A 21989-nucleotide genomic window follows, 5' to 3' on the forward strand; every position below is an offset into this window, starting at 1 on the left:
GTTCAAGTCTACTACAATGTCTGTAATTACAGTGGAAATAAGTAAACCAGTAAGCCTTTCTTTATAGTTTCTGAAACTTAGGGGGGGGGGGGGGGGACTTTACCCAAATTAAACATTTGCTTCTCTACTTTTTCCTGCAACACCACAATTCATCCTAGTCTAGCCATTAAGTACCCTGTGATAATTCACACATATTTCCGCTGACTGAGCATCAGACATAGGTAGTTGATTTTTTTTTCTTCTTAAATTTGGAGAGCTACAAAGCTGAAACAAGAGAAGCCCCATTTCAACACTTGAACCACTGGAAACCACACCCAAATTGCAAAGGACAACAGAGCATATTCAGAAGGAACTACCATCAGGTTCTCAATGGTCAAGCCCCATCATGCAAGGAAATGAATAAGAAAAAAAATATATATATATGTGTCAGGTCACCATCTCAACACCTGCTCAAATAGGTTACACATGAGAATGTCATATGATTAAGGATTCCGGCAACACACAGATGTGTCATGTTGGTTCTGGAGAAAACTGGCTTCTTTGTACATCGTAAGTCTGCATGGATAAATCAGTGGTCTTAATTTTTACGATGGAGCTTCTTTGGATTCTAATGAGCTGAAGAAGAGCTGCCAAATATCATCCCATGTGGGGCCATGAAATTGCTGACCAGTGTGCATCACTAACATCCATATCCATCATTTCACCATCAAACTTCATTGGGTGGTATCCTCAAGGTTGTGAACATTTCCAAATATATTCCTTTTTGTCTGTTGAGAAATGCCTTGTCCTTCAAAGCATGTATGTCTTCCACCACCCCCCTCCCCCCTCCAAATCCACCTTCCCTTTTCTGACCTGAGCACAATTGGGCCACCATTGGCCTCCGGGCCTTCCACTGAAGAACACTGGGGTAAAATGTTAAGCATTATGCAACGATAGTACATGTGACCTATTGAGCTAACAGAGGTCTCTCTCTCGGTCACATATGAAGATGGGCCCAGTGTGTATTATCTTCCCCAGATAATCCTTATGATGTCACACCTCTTGGGTTTTTGTTTTGTTTTTTAAATTTTGCATGGAAGAGTCCTTTATATTTGGACCTTTGTTATTTTAAAGATCCCGATTAAGACCTATCCAGTCACCTTTGCAGTTCTGTACCTTTAGAACTTCGACCATGAGCATAAATATACGAACATTTGTAAGTTACTGAAAACCTAGTTGCTTCATAAATGTTATTTGATGTTAGGTGTTTCCTCTTGTTTCTTTGTATATATTTAATTTGCTATCAGTACTGTACACTATTACTGTAAATCATCTAGAGCTTTTCAGTATTGATGGTATATAAAAATTGTGTATTAGTATTATGGTAACCACTGGGGGAGAAAAGCAGCAGAGGTTTCCAATAGAAGTAGCTCATCGTAATTCCCACCCTCCCTTGCATACCAGACAGGGGAGGAGGAGAGCAGTAACAGAGCCTCAAGCTGCCTCTTCTCTCTCCACTGCCCGGCCTGACTAAACTGTTTGAAATGTGCACCTGCAGGATATCTCCTGTGGCTCAAATGATTAAGTCAGACCTGGGCAGCAGAGACAGAGCAAGTTGCATGAGGCACAGTTACTGCTCTCCTCATTCTGTGAGATCAGCATAGGAGGAGGAAGAGGTCAGATGCTGGAGGAATAAGAAACTTGGGAATTGTCGGAGTTTATTTGGAAGGGTGGAGGCTCAGCAAAACAGGAAATATGGGTGACATAAGTATTCGGGGGGGAGGGAAGGGCTGTGTGAAGAGGTGTTACGGAATGGTGTGATTCTGAAAAAAAGTTGGGAGTAGTGAGTTGTGAGAGAAGGGGGAGATGAGGACTTAAGTAAAAATGTGTGTGGGTGTTAGGTGAAAGGGGCCAAGTGAATCATATCTAAAAAAAAAAAAAAGAGCCCAGGAGAATCTTGGTAGCTGGAGGCACCCTGCTGACTTCCTTGTCCCTGAGGCAGTACGAGGAGGAAGGGGGTGGACTCAGGCAGTGGATTTCTCTGGCTGGTGGCACTTCAGCTACCCCACCAGCCATTGAACAGGTACGGCAGCTTTGGAGGGGACCTGAGCCCATTCTCTCCCTCCCCTCTAATATGTGATCTCCCTGTGCTTTCACGCACTCTCTCTCTCATGTGCCCTGCTGTGCCTTCACCCTTTCTCTCTCTGTCATGTGCCCCCCCCCCCCCCCGTGCCTTCACCCATTCTCTCTCTCTTATATGTCATGCCTACCGCGTCCACCCACACAGTCAGTCTGGCATCTCTCTCTCCCCTCCCAAACCACCAGCGGCTTTCTCCTCTGCCCTCCCGGTTTACTTTTTTTTTTTTTAATTTCCCCCCAGTAAATCTTCAACCTGCAGTGGCAGCAGTATTAAAACGCTGCTTCGGCCTGCATCTGGCCTTTCCTTCTGACCCGTCCCGCCCCCTTCTGAAAACAGGAAGCTGCTTCAGAAGGGGGTGGGACGGGTCAGAGGAAAAGGCCAGTGGAAGCCGAGGCAACGTTTCAATCAATCGCAATTATATTTTTCAATCGCAATTAAAGTGGTAAGAATCCATGTTGGCAGAGTCTTTGATAATGTTTATGAAGGGCAGGATAGAGCAGATGCAAAGTTCGTACCTTATCTAATGTAATGTTTGACCCCATCTCTTTCCATCTCCTTTCTTACTGTGTCCTGTTGACTTTCTCAGATATGTCCACAAACAGAGGAAATCAAAATGCCTACTATTTCTGCTTGACAGTCAGGGTTACACTGACTGACCTCAAGCGGCAGCAATCACAGTAATGGACAGTGAAGTGGTGTCTGTCAGCCATGGATAACCTGTGACATCAGCAACTGCATAGTTGCAAAATAAGTGTCTTTTTTTTTTTTTAATAATTTTTAACAAAATTGAGTACCAAGCAATACAGAGACATTTTAAGTACTGCTGTTAAACCTTATAATCACTCTGTTTATGCCAAAAGCTAAACATTATGAATGTATGCCCAGAAATGGCAGTGGAATTATACACATTGTGTTATTCTGTAATTGCTGGCAGGTCAGACTCTTCCTGCCAATTAAAGCTCTATTGAAAGTTCCCCTTACAGCCTCAAACCAACCAGGGAACTGGCAAGCCATGTCTGACCTAAAACTCGTTTACTGCTTCTGTACACTCAGGGCAAACCCACATACAGTTAGAAAAGTAGATTCCTTATTTTCCAGCTAGAAAAACACCACACAATGGGAGACAGACATAACCCGGTAATTAATACACTTTGTGGAAGGGACTCTTCCACCACACAGTGCAGGGTTTCTGACTCACCATTTAAGACAAGAAGCAGGGGAGTAGCCTGGTAGTTAGAATTGCAAACTAGAAACCCAGGAAGCCAGGGTTCAAATTCTGCTTGTATCAACAACACTATCAGGCTTATTTTCGAAAGAGAAGGGCGCCCATCTTTCGACACAAATCGCAAGATGGGCATCCTTCTCACAGGGTCGCCCAAATCGGCATAATCGAAAGCCGATTTTGGGCATCCTCAACTGCTTTCCGTCGCAGGGACGACCAAAGTTCACGGGGGCGTGTCGGAAGCATAGTGAAGGCGGGACTGGGGCGTGCTTAACACATAGGCGTCCTCGGCTGATAATGGAAAAAAGAAGGGCGTCCCTGACAAGCACTTGGCCAACTTTACTTGGTCCATTTTTTCTTGCGACCAAGCCTCAAAAATGTGCCCTAAATGACCTGATGACCACCGGGGGGAATTGGGGATGACCACCCCTTACTCCCCCAGTGGTCATTAACCCCCTCCCATCCTAAAAAAAAACAAAAAAAAACCTTTAAAAATATTTTTTGCCAGCCTCTATGCCAGCCTCAAATGTCATACCCAGCTCCCTGACAGCAGTATGTCCCTGGAGCAGTTTTAGTGGGTACTGCAGTGCACTTCAGGCAGGCGGACCCAGGCCCAACCCCCCTACCTATACACTTGTGGTGGTAAATGGGAGCCCTTCAAAACCCACCAGAAACCCACTGTACCCACACGGTGTCCCCCTTCACCCCTTAGGGCTATGGTAGTGTTGTACAGTTGTGGGGAGTGGGTTTTGGGGTGCTCAGCACCCAAGGTAAGGGAGCTCTGCACCTGGGAGCAATTTCTGAAGTCCACTGCAGTGCCCCCTAGGGTGCCTGGTTGGTGTCCTAGCATGTGAGGGGAACCAGTGCACTACAAATGCTGGCTCCTCCCATGACCAAATGGCTTGGATTTGGTCGTTTCTGACATGGGCGTCCTCTGTTTCCATTATCGCCGAAAACCGGGGACAACCATCTCTAAGGACGACCATCTCTAAGGTCAACCTAAATGTTGAGATTTGGGTGTCCCCGACCGTATTATCGAAACGAAAGATGGCCACCCATCTTGTTTTGATAATACGGGTTCCCCTCCCATTCGCCGGGACGTCCTGCGAGGACGTCCTCAGGAAAACTTGGGCGCCCCATTCGATTATGCCCCTCCACGTGACCCGTCCACTGTCTTGGCGTAGCCCATGCAGAAAAGCTACTGCAGGATGCAGCACATAGTTAAAGAGCAGACTACTCGCATCATGGGCATCACAATGCAGAAAGGGGTTTAGTCAGTGGTTCCCAAACCTGGTCCTGGAGGCACCCCATCCAGTCAGGTTTTCAGGATATCCACGATGAATATTCATCAGAGAGATTTGCATAACAAGAAGGCGGTGCATGCAAATTTCTCTCATGAATATTCATTGTGGATGTCCTCAAAACTTGACTGGATGGGGTGCCTCCAGGACCAGGTTTGGGAACCACTGGGTTTAGCAATGAAATTAACTCATGTGGTAGGCATCAGCATAGCCTATTAAAATGCATGGTCAACAGCCTATTAGCTAATCCACAGAAACGAATAGCCTGAAGTCTGCAGCTTGAGACATTTAACGCCAGGTCAGAGGCAGTGTAGACAGACTGGGGGAGCCCACAACCTGAACACCCTGCCCCCGGTAGCTTTGTTCCCTGGTGGCTAGTGCACTCTTCTTCCATCCCCAAACTGATCCAACCTCTTCCCCCTCCCCAACATAACCAAAAATCCCCAGTGGTCTAGTGGACCCCTCCTTCCTGTCCAACTCTCCATCCCCCCCCCCCCCCCCCAACATTATACATTCTCGGTAGCACCAATGAATAGATACCCTCTGCACAATCTGCCAGATTTTTCCTGATGACCAAACTGGTCATTGTTGAGGACAAGATGTGGAGTTCAACTGATCTTTTCTCTGACTCAGCATGACACATCTAATGGTTTTCTGCAACTCCACGATAATCTTTCAAACAGACCATGACTTTCCAACGCAGACTGTGGATTTCACAACCAGTCATGTTTTCAGAATACTCAATGAATATGCATGATACAATTACTAGGGTCCAACTGCATGCAAATTTATCTCATGCATATAAGTACATAAGTACATAAGTAGTGCCATACTGGGAAAGACCAAAGGTCCATCTAGCCCAGCATCCTGTCACCGACAGTGGCCAATCCAGGTCAAGGGCACCTGGCACGCTCCCCAAACGTAAAAACATTCCAGACAAGTTATACCTAAAAATGCGGAATTTTTCCAAGTCCATTTAATAGCGGTCTATGGACTTGTCCTTTAGGAATCTATCTAACCCCTTTTTAAACTCCGTCAAGCTAACCGCCCGTACCACGTTCTCCGGCAACAAATTCCAGAGTCTAATTACACGTTGGGTGAAGAAAAATTTTCTCCGATTCGTTTTAAATTTACCACACTGTAGCTTCAACTCATGCCCTCTAGTCCTAGTATTTTTGGATAGCGTGAACAGTCGCTTCACATCCACCCGATCCATTCCACTCATTATTTTATACACTTCTATCATATCTCCCCTCAGCCGTCTCTTCTCCAAGCTGAAAAGCCCTAGCCTTCTCAGCCTCTCTTCATAGGAAAGTCGTCCCATCCCCACTATCATTTTCGTTGCCCTTCGCTGTACCTTTTCCAATTCTACTATATCTTTTTTGAGATACGGAGACCAGTACTGAACACAATACTCCAGGTGCGGTCGCACCATGGAGCGATACAACGGCATTATAACATCCGCACACCTGGACTCCATACCCTTCCTAATAACACCCAACATTCTATTCGCTTTCCTAGCCGCAGCAGCACACTGAGCAGAAGGTTTCAGCGTATCATCGACGACGACACCCAGATCCCTTTCTTGATCCGTAACTCCTAACGCGGAACCTTGCAAGACGTAGCTATAATTCAGAAAACCCAACTGGCTGTGGGGTCCCCAGGCAGACCTGGAAATACCCATTTATCAAAGTTTTCCAGTGTGCCATTGCTCATCATGGAGAGTTGTTGGGACACCAGCTCACAGTAACATTTGCACTTCACAACATGCATCCCGAGATGACATCCAGAGCACTGCAGGAAATCAAGTGCCAAAACCAAACTTACTTTAAATAATTTCCCAAGATTCACCTGCAGTCCTGTCTCCTTTCAATTTGCTTGAATGTTTTCGGGTTATTTTCACTCAGTGGTTTTCTCTTTTAAAACATTTTTTTTTAAATATTTATTACATTTTGAAAAATAAAATACTTAATGTCAAACTTTAACTAGTCCAAATAAGAGGAAACAGGGACTGCTAGACCCAAAGAATTAAAATAAAAAACATAGAACAAGAAGTAAAGTTTACAGTAACAGTCCACAAAACATACACAAATTAAAATGAAATAGGACCGTCAAAAGGAAAAAGGAAGAAAAAAAATACACAGGCAATTGTCCAAAAACAAGACAGTTAGGGCCCTGTTTACTATGGTACACCAGAGTTTTTAGTGCATGCTAAACATTAGCACGTGCTGATGCCAGACACCCAGATATACGAGTGTCACTAGCGTTAGCGCACATTAAAAATGATAGCACGCCTACAGCGCAGCTTAGCAAACAGGCTAAGTTCTCAAAACTCCAACTGTACCATCCATAACTGTTTTTTCTTTAATTGTTTTTAAACAAACTATTATATCTCAAATAGAACAACAAATTTCAGCCCCATTAGGGCAATTTTCCTTTATTGCTCCTTTTTTTTTTTTTTTTTTAAACCTCAACTGTTGCAGGCGACTAGGCTAAAACTGGTTTCCAAGTAGATTCAGTGTATGCATTTATCAGCGTCTTAGAGTGACATCATATGTTTAAGGGTCAAAACATTTACACAGAATATGAAAGTGCTCTATAAATGCTATCAGCAATCATCTCATGCTGAACCAAATGGCAAGATATTTATGTATCGTATTGATCACTTTTTTTTATGATCTTTCTCCATTATAAAATGGTCAGTAAGAGCTTCTCCACAAGTTCCGTCACTAACATCAACTGTTTAAAAATGTGTTTAAATAGTTATAGAATTCAATTTAGATGAGGCAGGTCGTTAGAAAAAAAGTAAAACTGTGACTCAACCGATAATTTTATCCCAAAACCATATGATCACAAAAAAAGGGATCACAATTTAATAGAAAATAACAAATTTGGCAACCAAATCTGTTCCAAATAAAACTCAACACTGCCTATGTCTGCACTCCCTTTCTTTGGAAATATCTGTTTTATTCCCTGTTTGCCATCTATTCAATCCATTCCTCGCACAATTTACTACCTAAAGACTTCAGTATCTGCTCCAAGCCTTGCAAAATAAAAAAATCTTGAAAATCTGAAAACCGTACTTACAAGACAAGAAAATTTATGAGGTCACAGTTGTGAACCAAGATACAGAAAAACTATCAAGCTTCTGAAAGCCTTTATGTGCATTACTGTATAAGGCTGTGCTTCCCCCTGAAATGCAACTTGAACATCTGCTGTCAAACAGTAATGACTGGGGTCTCATTTTATCCATTAGAGGAGGGTGAAAGTCAGCAATTAACCATATCATACTAGGCCTACGTAAATAAATAGTACCCAATTATTATCACCCCGTATACTAAGCCGCACTGTAGGTGCACAAACTTTTTAGCACACGCTAAATGCTAGAGACACCCATAGGAATGTAACGGGTGTCTGTCGTTAGCGTGTGCTAAAACTTTAGCACGCCTCCAGCACGGCTTAGCAAACAGGGCCTGTATTTAGCTTCAGCTTATCTTTGGGGGTTTTCTTCTAACCATTGCTTTAAAGTCCAAAATCAAGATCTTAAAGCCCTGGCAACTCTTTCTTCCTTGTTACTCAGTTCCTAATTCTGTTATCCTCTCTCATTCTGACACATCATCCACCTATTTTTCAACTCAATTAGCTTTCATTCAACCTGTTTAAAAACATATTTGCTTTAAAATGTGTGTGTTCTGAAAGTTCCAAGGGATTATTGCGTGTAAGTTGGTTAATACAGATGTCACTGACCCCTACAATCAATTTCATTTCATTTTATTTGCCGACTGTTAAGAGGATAAATCAACAAACTGATCCTCCTCAGATAGACTGTTCTGTATTACCAGTGAAAAGCAGAAATTACTTGAATTAACCAATCTTACCAAGGATACAACCTGGTCATCTGGAATGGGGATGGGGGAGGAAGGAGTGAGGTTGCACATGCAACATCTTATTTATTAGGATTTATTTACCATGTTTTTGCAGAAATTCATCCAAGCGATGTATAACAAGAATAAGTCAAACATAGGCAATAGATAATTACAGCAGTAAAAATATTCAAAACAGTACCATGTATGGCATAGTATACTGCTTACAGAGTCAACAATACACAATAAAACATTGTAATGTAAGTGAAGGTGGAGCATATAAATAGGTAAGGCAGAATAAGAGAGATGGAGAATAAGGGGACTGACAAAAAGTTGCATGTGGAGTCAGAAAGGTTCATGAAAATGATCTCAGCTAGGGTAGGAGTAGATAAGCAAATCATGCTACAGTACTATATTCACAGGTGGTGTTAGTCCTGGCAAGTCTCACGCTAGCAAGGTAAACTTTTCCCCACGGTTCCCCTAAAAGCATTTTAAGGTGGTTTTATGAGTTAGCAAAAGAGAGAGTCCAAAAGTACACAAACAAAAGCAACAACAACAACAACAACAAAAGAAGCACAAATGAGCCTTCAAGACTGGAATAACAGTGTGTCTTTTAATTCAATAGACACGACATGTGCCATGTTTCGGTGCAAACTGCGTCTGCCTCAGGGGCCAAACGGAAACAAGTACTCTCAGCAAAGGCAAACAAAATCCCTCAAGATCCTTCAAACAGCACTGCGCAAAGGTTGACAGCAGAATAAACAAAATGTGTCCATGCACGATTGTGGCGGTTTGTTGGAAGCCACAATCGTGTATGGACGTGTTTTGTTTCTTCTGCTGCCGACAGTTACACGGTGCTGTTTGAAGGACCTTGTTAGATTTTGTTTGCCTTTGCTGAGAACGTTTATTTCTGTTTGACCCCTGAGGCAGATGCAAGTTGCGCCAAAACACGACCCCATGTCAGATCAACTGAATTAAAGGACTTTCTATTGTTCCATTTGTGCTTTTTTTGTTGCTGTTTAACGTGGCTTAATGAGCATCTTTTCCCTATAATACACCAAGACTTTACCTGATAGATGTCGGATAAACTGCTGCTCCCGGAGTCGCTGGCAATGCTGCATCCTGACTGACTGGGTGGCATATGAGTGACCTGTGGATGGGGACTGTCTGTGAGATGCATCTTGGTAAGGTCGGCGGGCAGCTGCAAGGAGGAAAAATAACCATATCGATAAATGTGTTTTAGAAGCAGATTTCAAGAAACGCACATTTGCGTATTACTCTGCAAATCAGATAAAGTAAAAAATCAGATGTAGTAAAACGTTTAGTAGGGAAGTAACAATTCCACAACCATGGTACAGCTGTATTTTACCACAATGTCCCAGACACGTGAGAACTTAACACAGCTTCCATCTAGGAATGACACACTTACAATAGAGGCACGGTTTAATTTCCACATTTTTAGAACTATGGGATAAATATTTTCCTTTCTCACACACAGATTTCTGATCAAGCCACAAAGAATACTCCAATCTAGTCCAAGGAGATTTACCGTTTAAAGACAATAAAAAGAAAACAAAACAAAGAAAAAAAAATAAAAGGACACCATAGGTATCATCTTATTTTCTTTGTTTTATTTCTACTTATTACCATTAAAAGTGGACTAACACAGCTACAACACTGTTTTACCATTTTTAATTATTTCATATCACCAAATTTCAGAAAATAAAGATGAATGAGAATTTCAGTAGACAAAAATGAGAAACCTGGGGTGAGAAGAAAGTGGACTGCAATTTTCAGAGCCTCTGACTGGCTTTTTCTGTGACTCCTGCTCTTCTTACACAGCTGCAGGGAAAGCATGCATACATCCCATAGTCATATCGTCATACCAGTATATGTGCATTACTCTTGTGACCCCTCATTAGTCATAGGACAGACAAGTGTGGAATAACCAAGAACCTACAATTTCAAGCAGATATTTAAAACTCTCTTAAAAAAAAAAACTACCTATGACTTTGTTAGAAGTGACACATACTTACCTTCTAGTTTCTGGAGTCAAGAATTTGACAAAAGCTTACTGTACAGAACTGCCCGACAACGCAGTTATTTTTTGATATTCCAGTGGACAGCATTACTTAATGCCTTGGGTGCTATTAAACTCTTGAATAAATTGTCCAGCCAGGCCACTGACCAGAAGGAAGCATTACATCTCAAGAGGCTGAACCCTATTCTGTTATGCTTATGAAAGAAAAATGTTAATTCTAAGAACCTAAACAACTATTATGCACATTGCATCTATGCTTTGTAATGCTGCCTTGCACTGGTTCTCTCTCTGCCTAGATCCAAAAGTGCCATACAGCTTAAAATTACATATGTAATTATTTTTATTACCATTAAGTTTATACAAACTGACTATTTGATAAGAGCTGCAGGCAATGCGATGACACTGAAAGATACCCGAAATGAATGCTCCCTTTCTACATCCATCTATGTCTAACAAGATTCCCAGCCAACCACTGCCGCAGGAGCTCCCAGAAACTGGCAATACCAATCATTTCCCTCACGCCGCAGTGCTGCTCTGAAAATCCTTGCAGGCGTGGTCCATAAAAGAGGAAGCTGCAAGAACTGCAAAACCAGCAGAACACTGGAGTGAGCCTCAAATTTGTTTGTGACCCTGCTGGGTCTTGAATCTAAATGTCAGAAAAGTATTCCCTCAGCTAAGACTGTTGGTGGGATTGGAAGCAAGAAAAACAGGTGTTTTTTTTTTCTTTTTCTCTGATAAAGCTAAAAATGGAACATTTTTTGCATGGCAATGCAGTTCTTTGGGTAGAATACAGCATAGGGAATTAAATGGTCAGACAACCTAGTCAGAGGGCTCCTAAAAGTAAAACAAATTCAAGTAAGCACATAATACTTCCCACAGAGGCAATGCCCATTTCATGTCATTTTGTTACACCAAAAACAGGATCTTTGCTTTCCATGTTATCAAATGGAGTTTATTATATGCAGGATATAGGTTAATCTATCATCAAGGGTGAAAGAGAGAGCAGCTCTATGAGACAAGTGTCCTTTAAGTGCTAACTGCCACAGTAGCAAATTTCTTAAAATAAATCTGTCTTCTGGATGTCATCTTCTTACCGATTTTCTTTCTTTCATAGACCAAACCAATATGATGCTTCTGTTACATAAACCTAGTGGTTACATGAATGACTTATACAATTTGTTAGTGAAACTGCCAAAATCATTTTGGAAGCTTATCAAATTACACCAGGAATCTTTACAATAAGACTTGGATACTTGCCTTTAGTCTTTTACCTGCAGAATTCAGAGGTAAGTTAAATTAACGTGCAAGACCAACGCTCCTCATTGGACAGATCAGAAATACCCCAGAATTATGCCAAATTAATCTAGCTTTCATGGCCATGAAGTTTGTGATAAGAAGAGGAAAAACATATGCGCCTTGTTGGATGAAGACCAGTGGTCCATCCAGCCCAGCATTTCCCCAACAGTGGTCAATCCAGGTCATTTGAAGTGCCTGGTGAACTCCAATGAGGGATTAATTCCATGCTGCTCACACTTAGAATTAAGAAGTGGTGATTCCCACATGTATCTGGCTACTAATTGGGGGTGGGCAGTCAGAATAGTTTCACAGTTTTTCTTTTTAATTTCAAAACAAATGTCATTAATAGTGCACCTTTTGCACATATGGGAAAGAGTGCACACTTTCTTTAGTGTATGCATTATTTGCACAGTGTCTGTGCATGTGTTCACTTATGGAAAAGGTCCACACTAAGTGCACATGTGCACAAACCACCACACATTATGCACAAATGTGCAAACAGTACAGGTCCTCAGTGTGTACTTTTTCCCCAACAGTGCTCATACCTCAAACAACAGCCCTTCCCCTACTACCAGTGTTAATGGACTTGCCCTCCAGAAACTTGCCCAGTCCTTTTTTAAACCCAGCTATAATACTGACCTTGAGTACATCCATCTCAACAGGTTCTACAGCTTAATTCTCTCTTGGCCAGTCTTAATTTACATTTAATTTACTCATGTTTCTGTTTTTTTGCTATTTTCTGGGGGGGGGGGGGGGGGGGTTAAGAGATGCCTTTTTTGTCTTCTACAGTGTCACTTAGTCATGCCAACAGTTAAGTTGGTCTTCTTGCCATAACGTTTAAGTCTACTATGTCAAACCTGCATTACTCTAGACCAGGAATTCTCAACCCTGTCCTTAGGACACACCCTGTCAGTCAGGTTTCCAAGATATCCACAAAGAATATGCATGAGATAGATCTGAATTCAAAGTCTCTCATATATATTCACTGGGGCTATACTGAAACCTTGACTGGCCAGATGTGTTCCGAAGCCTAGAATGAGAACTACTGCTCTAGACAGGTTACATGGCAACAAGTACAGTTACTATGACGCCAGGTCAAAACAAAAATCCAACAATCATGCCCTTCTTCCTCCTCCCCTCAAATCCAAGGATCTTCCTGTGAACAACATCTTTTCAGGTTGTAATAATCCAGCTGGTAAAAACTGTGCCCAACAATACAATTGACAATAACAGTGTGATCGTGGACTTTGCTTGTTCTTGAAACTAGTAGATTCTAACTTGTATTATTGTCATCAGTGATCGTAATTGGCTATATCCAGCACTTGGGAAAATCCCTGGGCTTAGGGCTGAATTTGACACCTTAAGGAATCTGCAGAATTTCCAGGGGCTGGTATTCACTAGCTACCTAGGGGGAAAATGGTCTAAAAGAGGGGATCTTGGTTATACTACCTGCTTTAAGCGATACAGAGTTTCAGAATAAACAATCACTCTGCTATCAGGGGCAGATTTTCCAGTAGACAAAGCAAGCAACTGCCTACAAGCAGCAATGTGGCAACCAGAAGTCCATATCTGTCCCCTAAAGTGGAAACCCTACATAGTTGGTCAGCTAATGTGGCATTTGGGGGGGGGGGGCTTTGGGCCTATCACAACTTACAATTTTAAAGGGAGACCCCCATTCCAGTTCAAGAGGGACAGCTTAATTAGCGACCTGCACGGTAACGGGGTTCGCGGGATTCCCGCGGGGAGGGAAGCAGTTCTGCTGGGATTCCCGTGGAAGTGTAAGCTGCACCTGTGCCAGCCTCTCATCTACCGATTACCAAGTTCCTTGAGTGCTGTCTCCTCCCCCCTCTTCCTCCTTGCTTTAAAATCACAAATGCGGAATTCAAAAAGGCATGGGATGAACACAGAGAATCTCTAATTAGAAAATGGAAGTTATAAAAAAGCCTAACTTTAAATGGCTGCATGTGTGTGGATGTGTCAAGTGACGCTTAGAGGGTGACTCTGGCTGTGATGAACTAGGGTCGATGCCGGGTAGACTTGTATGGTCTGTGTCTCATATATGGCAATCTGGTTTAGGATGGGCTGGAAAGGGCTTAGACATCAACTTCAGTGGCTGGAACATGAGGACAGTGCTGGACAGACTTTTACAGTCTGTCTAACAAATGAGAAGATGAATAGACTGGAGTGGGCTTTGATGGCAACTCCAGCAGTTGGAACATAAAGATAGAGCCGGATAGACTTCTATGGTCTATGTCCCAGAAATGCCAAAGAATAACCATAATCAAGTATATAATACAGTGTGTTTTTTCTAGCAAAAAAGGTGCCGGTACTCAAATGCTAGGCCACCCTTCAGAGGTGGGGTGATTACTGACAGACCCACCCCACAATGGCCAGGTCCCCTGCAACCAGTCACAGAATATATGACAAGACAGAATTTGTGTGTAGAGCGTGAGCTCTTTCATTAAAACTTGGGGTCCATAGGTCAATTTTAGCAGACAATGGAAAAGGTGCCGGTACTCAGTACCCCCAAGTACCCCGTCAATATAATATCACACTTGTTGATTTAATCATGAATTGAATGAGTGTGACTACTGGGCAAACTGGATGGACCATTCAGGTCTTTATCTGCTGTCACGTACTATATTACTGTTAATCCTCTCTGCTCCCGGGCTAATGTGCAGACCTCAGCTCTGACCCAGGCATGAGCATCAGATGTCACCTGACCTACTGGTGTGTGCATGTGGCGACCTCTCAGCACACAGTGCCAGTGAATCAGAGACAAATCTTAGAAGTGCGCACCAGAGTGTTCCAACTTCCATTCCTTCCTTGCCTGCAGTGCTGTGGCTCAAATCCAGAGAGACAGAGAACTGACCGGAATTTTCTTTCATGTACCATTAAATTATTGCGGGGATGGGTGGGGACGGTTTGGGATGAGATAAATTCTTGCAGGGATGGGTAGGGATAGGTAAGATTGCAGCAGGGATGGGCGGGGATGGGTAAGATTTCTGTCCCCATGCAACTCTCTAAGTTCAATGTCCCAAAGCCTAGAGGGAGTGGAAGGGTTAAGTCGCCACTGTCTCATATCAAACAGAAAAACACATTTTTGCATAAAAGGTACTTTGTTACTGTAGTCCTTAATATCACCTCCATCTCCATAAAATTGTATAAATGTACAATCTGAAACTTACTGATTAAAGTTTATGGATAAAGCCTTTAAAAATAAAGAGCAATATTTACCTTATTGACTTCTGATCTTTACAGTCTAATACTGCAGTTTAAGGGCAACCATCTGGCCTCATCCATATACTGTTCGAATGCAGAATTTTCCCCCACTGGATGTCTGCCCTGTTTCACCATTAAGAGGGTGATTTTGTAACAGGATGGCCAAGCTGAGAAGACACAGAAAACTGTACCTATTTTAATAAGGCAATATATGTGCCTATGATAAATTTCTTGCTGTACAAGTCATGAAGACCTGAAAATTGGGTATCTTCTTGTTTTACCCGTCTGTCAGATTATTTCTTTTTTTAGGAAAAGTTTAGTTTACTTTTTAACTTATCTTGATTATAACTACTGGAAATACTGTTATGCTAATTCTTGAGAGTTTACCTTGGTCTTTATACTTATCGTGAACCGCTTAGAGCCACGTGGTAATAGTGGTAACATCAACGCAATGTAATGTAAATATATGTGCTTTTATAAAACTGCCTCCCTGAAAGTGACCTCATGAAGTTGTATTTGCTCTGAGGTCCAGATTAGCTTTGTGCATGTATCAGGCACTTATATCTGTATCTTCTAAAATACGTGTATAAGTGCCAATTCTGACCCTGCCCCACCCATTCTCCGCCTCTAGGAATGTTATACATATAGGGCCGGATTCTATATATGGTGCCTGAAACATCCGAACAGAAAAAAACAGAAGCCTTGGTGTATTCTGTAAAGTATGCCTAAATTTTATAGGCATACTTTACAGAATACTTATGGTTCACAAAATTATCTACGGTGAAGCCCTGGGATACATGACAGACCTGATCGACCTACCAACTAGAAACACATCCGAATCAACACGAGCGTACCTAAATCTGCACTACCCAAGAAGCAAAGGACTCAAATACAAATTAACTTACACATCCAGTTTCTCCTACATAAGCACACAACTGTGGAACGCATTACCAAAAGCCTTGAAAACTACATACGACCACCTAAACTTCCGGAAAAAACTAAAAACTAACCTGTTTAAAAAGGCATACCCTACCAATCCAACATAAATGCCTGATCTCTGCAACACAACAAAACTAAAGTACGTAATGGACATAACACAACTCTTCCGTTGTACGATTAACATGGCTGTGCCACATGAACTTTATCTTACCACAATATCACTTTGTATTTGTTTACACCGGAGTCTGCAAACACCTCTCCGGTACTATGTAAGCCACATTGAGCCTAAAAATAGGTGGGAAAATGTGGGATACAAATGTAAATAAATAGGCTTACATTTCCACCTGGTATACTGAATACGTTGAGTGGCTTAGGCCACGTTTTACTTGGTGTAAAACCTGATGCCTAAATTAGGCACAGATCGGGTGCATTCTATAATAATAAACATAGATTTTAGAAATGCCCACGCCCCGCCTATAGCCATACCCCCTTTTCAACTATATAACAGAATTTAGGTGCACTAAGTTATAAAAAGCTCTGCATGTAAATCTCAATTAATGCCAATTAGTGCTGATAATTGCTTGCTAAGATCCAACAGCGCTAATTAGCTAGTTAATCAATTAAGTTATGCGTATTGTTGTAGAATATGCTTTGATTTCCATGCGGAAATTGAGGCGCCATATATAGAATCTCAGGGATAGGGCCGGATTCTATAAACAGTGCTCAAAATTAGGCGCCAGAAAGAAAGAGCAGAAGTAAGCGCTCTTCTGTAAAGAGCACACGCCCTTTATAGAACAGCACTTAAGCGCAGATTTTACATCTAACTTTGGGCACCAGACTTACGCCTGCTGAAACCAAGTGCAAATGCTGGCGTCCAAGTTAGGCACAAATTTTCACAACACCCCTGACGTGCTCTTGCTCCTCCTGTGGCTGCACCCCCTTGTGAGATCAGCGCTATGGGAGTTAGGCATACTTACCTTATAGATTAGCATGCGTACGTTAATGAGTGCTAATTATCAATAAATGCTTTACTTTGTTAGCGCACAATTTTTTAAGTCACTGAGCTCGTTAAGCAATTAATTTGCACGTGCATCTCTTGGGCCATATATAAAATCCGGGGGAAAACCAGAAATAGGTGCTACGTTTCCTAGCATGTATTTTTACTTTTATACTTGAACATATAAAACAATGCTCCTACATGCTCAGATCGCTTATAAAATTACCTTCTTAATGGTTTCCCCAAGCACATTCAAAGACTTTTTTTTTTAACACAGCAGTTTGAATGCCCTTAGGCAGAAAAAAAAAAATACCTTAAAATGTAATCAATAAAATATCTGAGCCACCAGCAAACGGATGAAAATGAAGTGGCAGAACAAACCTCACAGGAGTCTAAGTTACAAGAAGAAAAGAATGTTCATTTAGCTAAGTCCAGCATTAAAAGTACAAACGGGAAACCCATATCAACATACATGAATCTAAGCTCCATATTTTACTTGCACATGAAGAAGTCGAAAGGTACATGAACATATTAAGCCTTTCAGACAGCCATAAAAAGGAACACACCTGTGTTATTATATTTACTAACCAAATCTTTTGCCTTCCTGAAACGTGGCTTAGGGAGGGTGAGGAATGTAAATCTCAAAAAATTCACAGAAGTATGATTATTCAAAATTAATAGTTGTGACACCCCACTATGCTGGGGTCCAAAATCACTATGGAATACAAAATTGCAGGATAAAAAATAAATCCTCAACAATGAATAAGAAGTAAATGTAAACATTTCTTTTGTTATTGATTAAAAAAAGTGTAAAGTGAATTAATCAGCAACTCATACAAGTGAGCAACTGTGACTCGCAAATGGACAACTGGGAAAACTATACAACCTATAAATGCTAGTCAAGAGACACAAACATCTGAAAGATATTAACAGCAAACAAGAAGCAAACTTGTTTCAATGGAAAAAAATGTCCTAGAACAAGGACAGCAAGACCAGCAATATTAGGAAATGATTTTTCAGAGAGAATGGCGGACATATGGAACACCTTCCTCAAGAAAGAGGTAGATAAAATAGTAAAAGAAGTAAAGAAAATAAAACAAAGAGAAATAAATGACAAATATTTAAAAAAACAAACAGAAAAATAAAACAAAGAAAAATGCAAAAAAAGAAAAAGTTTCTGGCTCCATGCTGAATTTGAAATAGCTTCCTATGCAGCTTGTGGTACCATAGTTTTCAGGACCAGTCACATGAGGTAGGAGGACTTGGGAATGGACCACTGGGGAGGATCAGAGACAGAGTGATTGGGGAAGATTGGTGTGGGAGGGGGAGAGGACAGGGCAGACTCAGGAATGGAATCCCTGGTGACTCCACTACTGGATCTTCAGAGAAGACCCCTTTATCCTCTGTCCTGAGAACCAGCTGTGAAATTTGTGCTTTTGTTCTGGGGAGGGATGGGGGGTTTACAGTTTAAACATACATCATAGGTACTTTACTGAAAAATTTGTATTTTTCTTCACTGCCTCAATATTTTTACAAGACATTTGTTTGTGTTTGGAAAACTGCTAGCATTCATTGGTAGGAATAACACTGCAATTGTTCCTCCGAAATACTGAATATATCAAATTATGACACAACATAATGTCCTTTATTAAAATCTTCTGACAGTAGAAAACACTGCAGTCCCGGAGCAAAAATCTACAGAACAAAGGTTCATTATTCTTGCTGAGCTCTTCATTGTGTTTGTGCAATGAGAATCCAAATAGTTGAAAACGATATGTCTGTGGCTCTTCTATGACAGCAATGACGACTTTCAATCCATTACCTTCAGTCACAGGTCCAAATGTTTCATGGTACACATTAGATATGAGCTAATATTTTAAATTATTAATTTTACCATATGTGCTGCTCAGCTACCAACGTAACTAGAAAAGGCAAACATTTGTCATCCATGAAAGAGAAAAAACCAGTAAAGAGAAATTATAATGTTCCAAATCTCAACAGCTGCTCAAAATGTGATAGTACTTCTGGCCTACAACTGCAAAGAAAAGTGTCATTTTAGAATGAAGCGTCAAGTGCTTTATATCAACATCTTAGAACTCACAATAAATCCTCATCAGGTCTGGCAAAATCTAAATGTCCACAAACTGTCAAAATATTTTGACTAATTCTTAATATTATTAGGCCAACAAGAAGATTTCATATTTTTGCCAAATCTATCAGCCTTATGAATTTATAATGGAAATAATTTAGGGGCCCTTTTAGCTATAAAATGGGCTTCTTAGCTTTTAGCATATGCTAAGCTTTAGTAAAAGGGCCTCAATAATTATTTGTATATTCATACAGGTTAACCTTTTATGAAACAGACCTTAAAACAGTGATCAAGGTTCAAATGCATAACTGATACTGACTGAAGGTTGAAAAAAATTTACAATTAAAAAAAAAAAAGCCACCAATTTATACATTTAGGGCCCGATATTTAGCCAGCGGTAATCAGCATGTTGCTGACTGCTTCTAGCATCAAACCTGGAAATTAAAGGCCAGGCCATGCCCGGGCTCCTGGATTGAATTTCTGGGTATAGGGAGCCAGATAAAACGTAAGCAGATAAGTGTAACATTCACACCTATGTTTACTAAGGTGTGTTATAGGTGCGTTAGTGTTTTTAAAGCGTGTAAACGCTAACGAGCCCACAGAAATGTACAGGCACGTAAGCGTTTAATGCGCCTTTAAAGACGCATTAGAAATGCTAACGCACCTTAGTAAACAAAACCCCTCAGCTCTCTAAAATTACTGGTCAATAAGTTATTACAGGTTGCTACTTTTATTCCTTTGTTTTAGTCTTTACACAGCTTAACATTTTAATGTAAAATCTGTATAGAAATCAGGTAAATTTTTATTTTTCACAGTTTGCTGTGTTTTCTAGTTTGATTTCCACTCTAACCACTAATTTTGCTGTCTCATTTTTCCATATATCCTTGTGTTTAACTATAGCTTTTCTCATGTTCTTTGTCCTAATTTAAACTTCTCTTACCTTCATGTCTCATGTGTTTGATTTTATTTAAAATTGTTTTTTATCGCACTTCACACAATCAACAGATTGGTGAACAAAAGCATTTGGAAACAAGACAAATTCATAAAACATAAAAGTTATTCAGGTATTGCTGTTCTAGCTCTGTACAGTCAAATCAATAATTACATTAGGAAGCCCATTTCAAATGTTTAAGGGACTAACCTGCAGCGTGTCACATCCCTTTTTTGCCCCATACTGGAAGCAAGCAGGAGGAGAGAGGGCAACGTAATCACTTTGGACTCCCTGACCGAGTCCACATTCGACAACACCATAAGGTAGGGGGAGGCAGTCTGGGAAGTGGCTGCACATGTTCTTTTTCTCTCATCCCGTCCATTAACCCCACATTCCCTCTCTCTCCCCCTCCCATACCTGATTATGGGGCCTTTGTATTTTCTCACGCCTTTGCATTTTCTCACGCCTGAATACCCCATAGCTATTCACAATCCCCCTGATATTCAAAAGCAGCTAACCAGCCAAGATTGGCACCTGGCCGGTAGAATGCCTTATAACCGGATATCTGGAGTTATTCAGCAGGACATAGCTGGCTATTTTCCACTGAATTTCACCGGTTGGTGGCTAGCTGATTATATTGGGTAATATAACTGGCCATCCACCAATTTTCAGCCCCACTGTAAACATAGTAGATGACAGCAGAAAAAGACCTGCACGGTCCATCCAGTCTGTCCAACAAGATAAACTCATATGTGCTACTTTTTGTGTATACCTTACCTTGATTTGTATCTGCCTTTGTCAGGGCACAGACCGTGTAAGTCTGCCCAGCACTAGCCCCGCCTCCCCCCACCGGCTCTGCCACCCAATCTCGGCTAAACTTCTGAGGATCCCTTCCTTCTGAACAGGATTCCTTTATGTTTATCCCATGCATGTTTGAATTCCGTTACCGTTTTCATCTCCACCACCTCCCGCGGGAGGGCATTCCAAGCATCCACTACTCTCTCCGTGAAAAAATACTTCCTGACATTTTTCTTGAGTCTGCCCCCCTTCAATCTCATTTCATGTCCTCTCGTTCTACTGCCTTCGAATCTCCGGAAAAGGTTAGTTTGCAGATTAATACCTTTCAAATATTTGAACGTCTGTATCATATCACCCGTTTCTCCTTTCCTCCAGGGTATACATGTTCAGGTCAGCAAGTCTCTCCTCATACGTCTTGTAACGCAAATCCCATACCATTCTCGTAGCTTTTCTTTGCACCGCTTCAATTCTTTTTACATCCTTAGCAAGATACAGCCTCCAAAACTGAACACAATACGCCAGGTGGAGCCTCACCAACGACTTATACAGGGGCATCAACCCTTTCTTCTGCTGGTCACACCTCTCTCTATACAGTCTAGCAACCTTCTCGCTACGGCCACCAGCTTGTCACACTGTTTCGTCGCCTTCAGATCCTCAGATACTATCACCCCAAGATCCCTCTCCCCGTCCGTAAATATCAGACTCTCACCGCCTAACACATACATCTCCCGTGGATTTCTACTCCCTAAGTGTGTCACTTTGCATTTCTTCGCATTGAATTTTAATTGTCAAACCTTATACCGTTCTTCTAGCTTCCGCAGATCCTTTTTCATATTTTACACTCCCTCCCGGATGTCCACTCTGTTACAAATTTTAGTATCATCCGCAAAAAGGCAAACTTTACCTTCTAACCCTTCGGCAATGTCACTCACAAATATATTGAACAGAATCGGCCCCAGCATCGATCCCTGAGGCACTCTACTACTCACCTTTCCCTCATCCAAGCGAATTCCATTAACCACTACCCTTTAGCGGCTATATTTGACCGCTTGAATACATGGGATTATCTTCGGTCGGTTTGAACATAACCAGCTAAGTCTGAATACTGACTAAGGGCCCCTTTTACCAAGCTGCAGCAAAAGGGGGCCGGCACTGGCGTTGGCGCATGTTT

At 41.5% G+C, this 21989-nt stretch overlaps 1 protein-coding gene across 1 annotated transcript in view; it reads right to left on the reverse strand.

The window, feature by feature from the left end:
• The window catches only part of LOC115476372 (rap guanine nucleotide exchange factor 6-like), a 274393-nt gene that overhangs the window by 85525 nt on the left and 166879 nt on the right, over window positions 1–21989 (reverse strand). The window contains 1 exon segment of the mRNA XM_030212715.1: window positions 9575–9706. Coding sequence (XP_030068575.1) covers window positions 9575–9706 — 132 coding nt within the window.

The sequence above is a fragment of the Microcaecilia unicolor genome, chromosome 8, assembly GCF_901765095.1.
Source record: "Microcaecilia unicolor chromosome 8, aMicUni1.1, whole genome shotgun sequence".
In the NCBI taxonomy this organism is placed as follows: domain Eukaryota; kingdom Metazoa; phylum Chordata; class Amphibia; order Gymnophiona; family Siphonopidae; genus Microcaecilia; species Microcaecilia unicolor.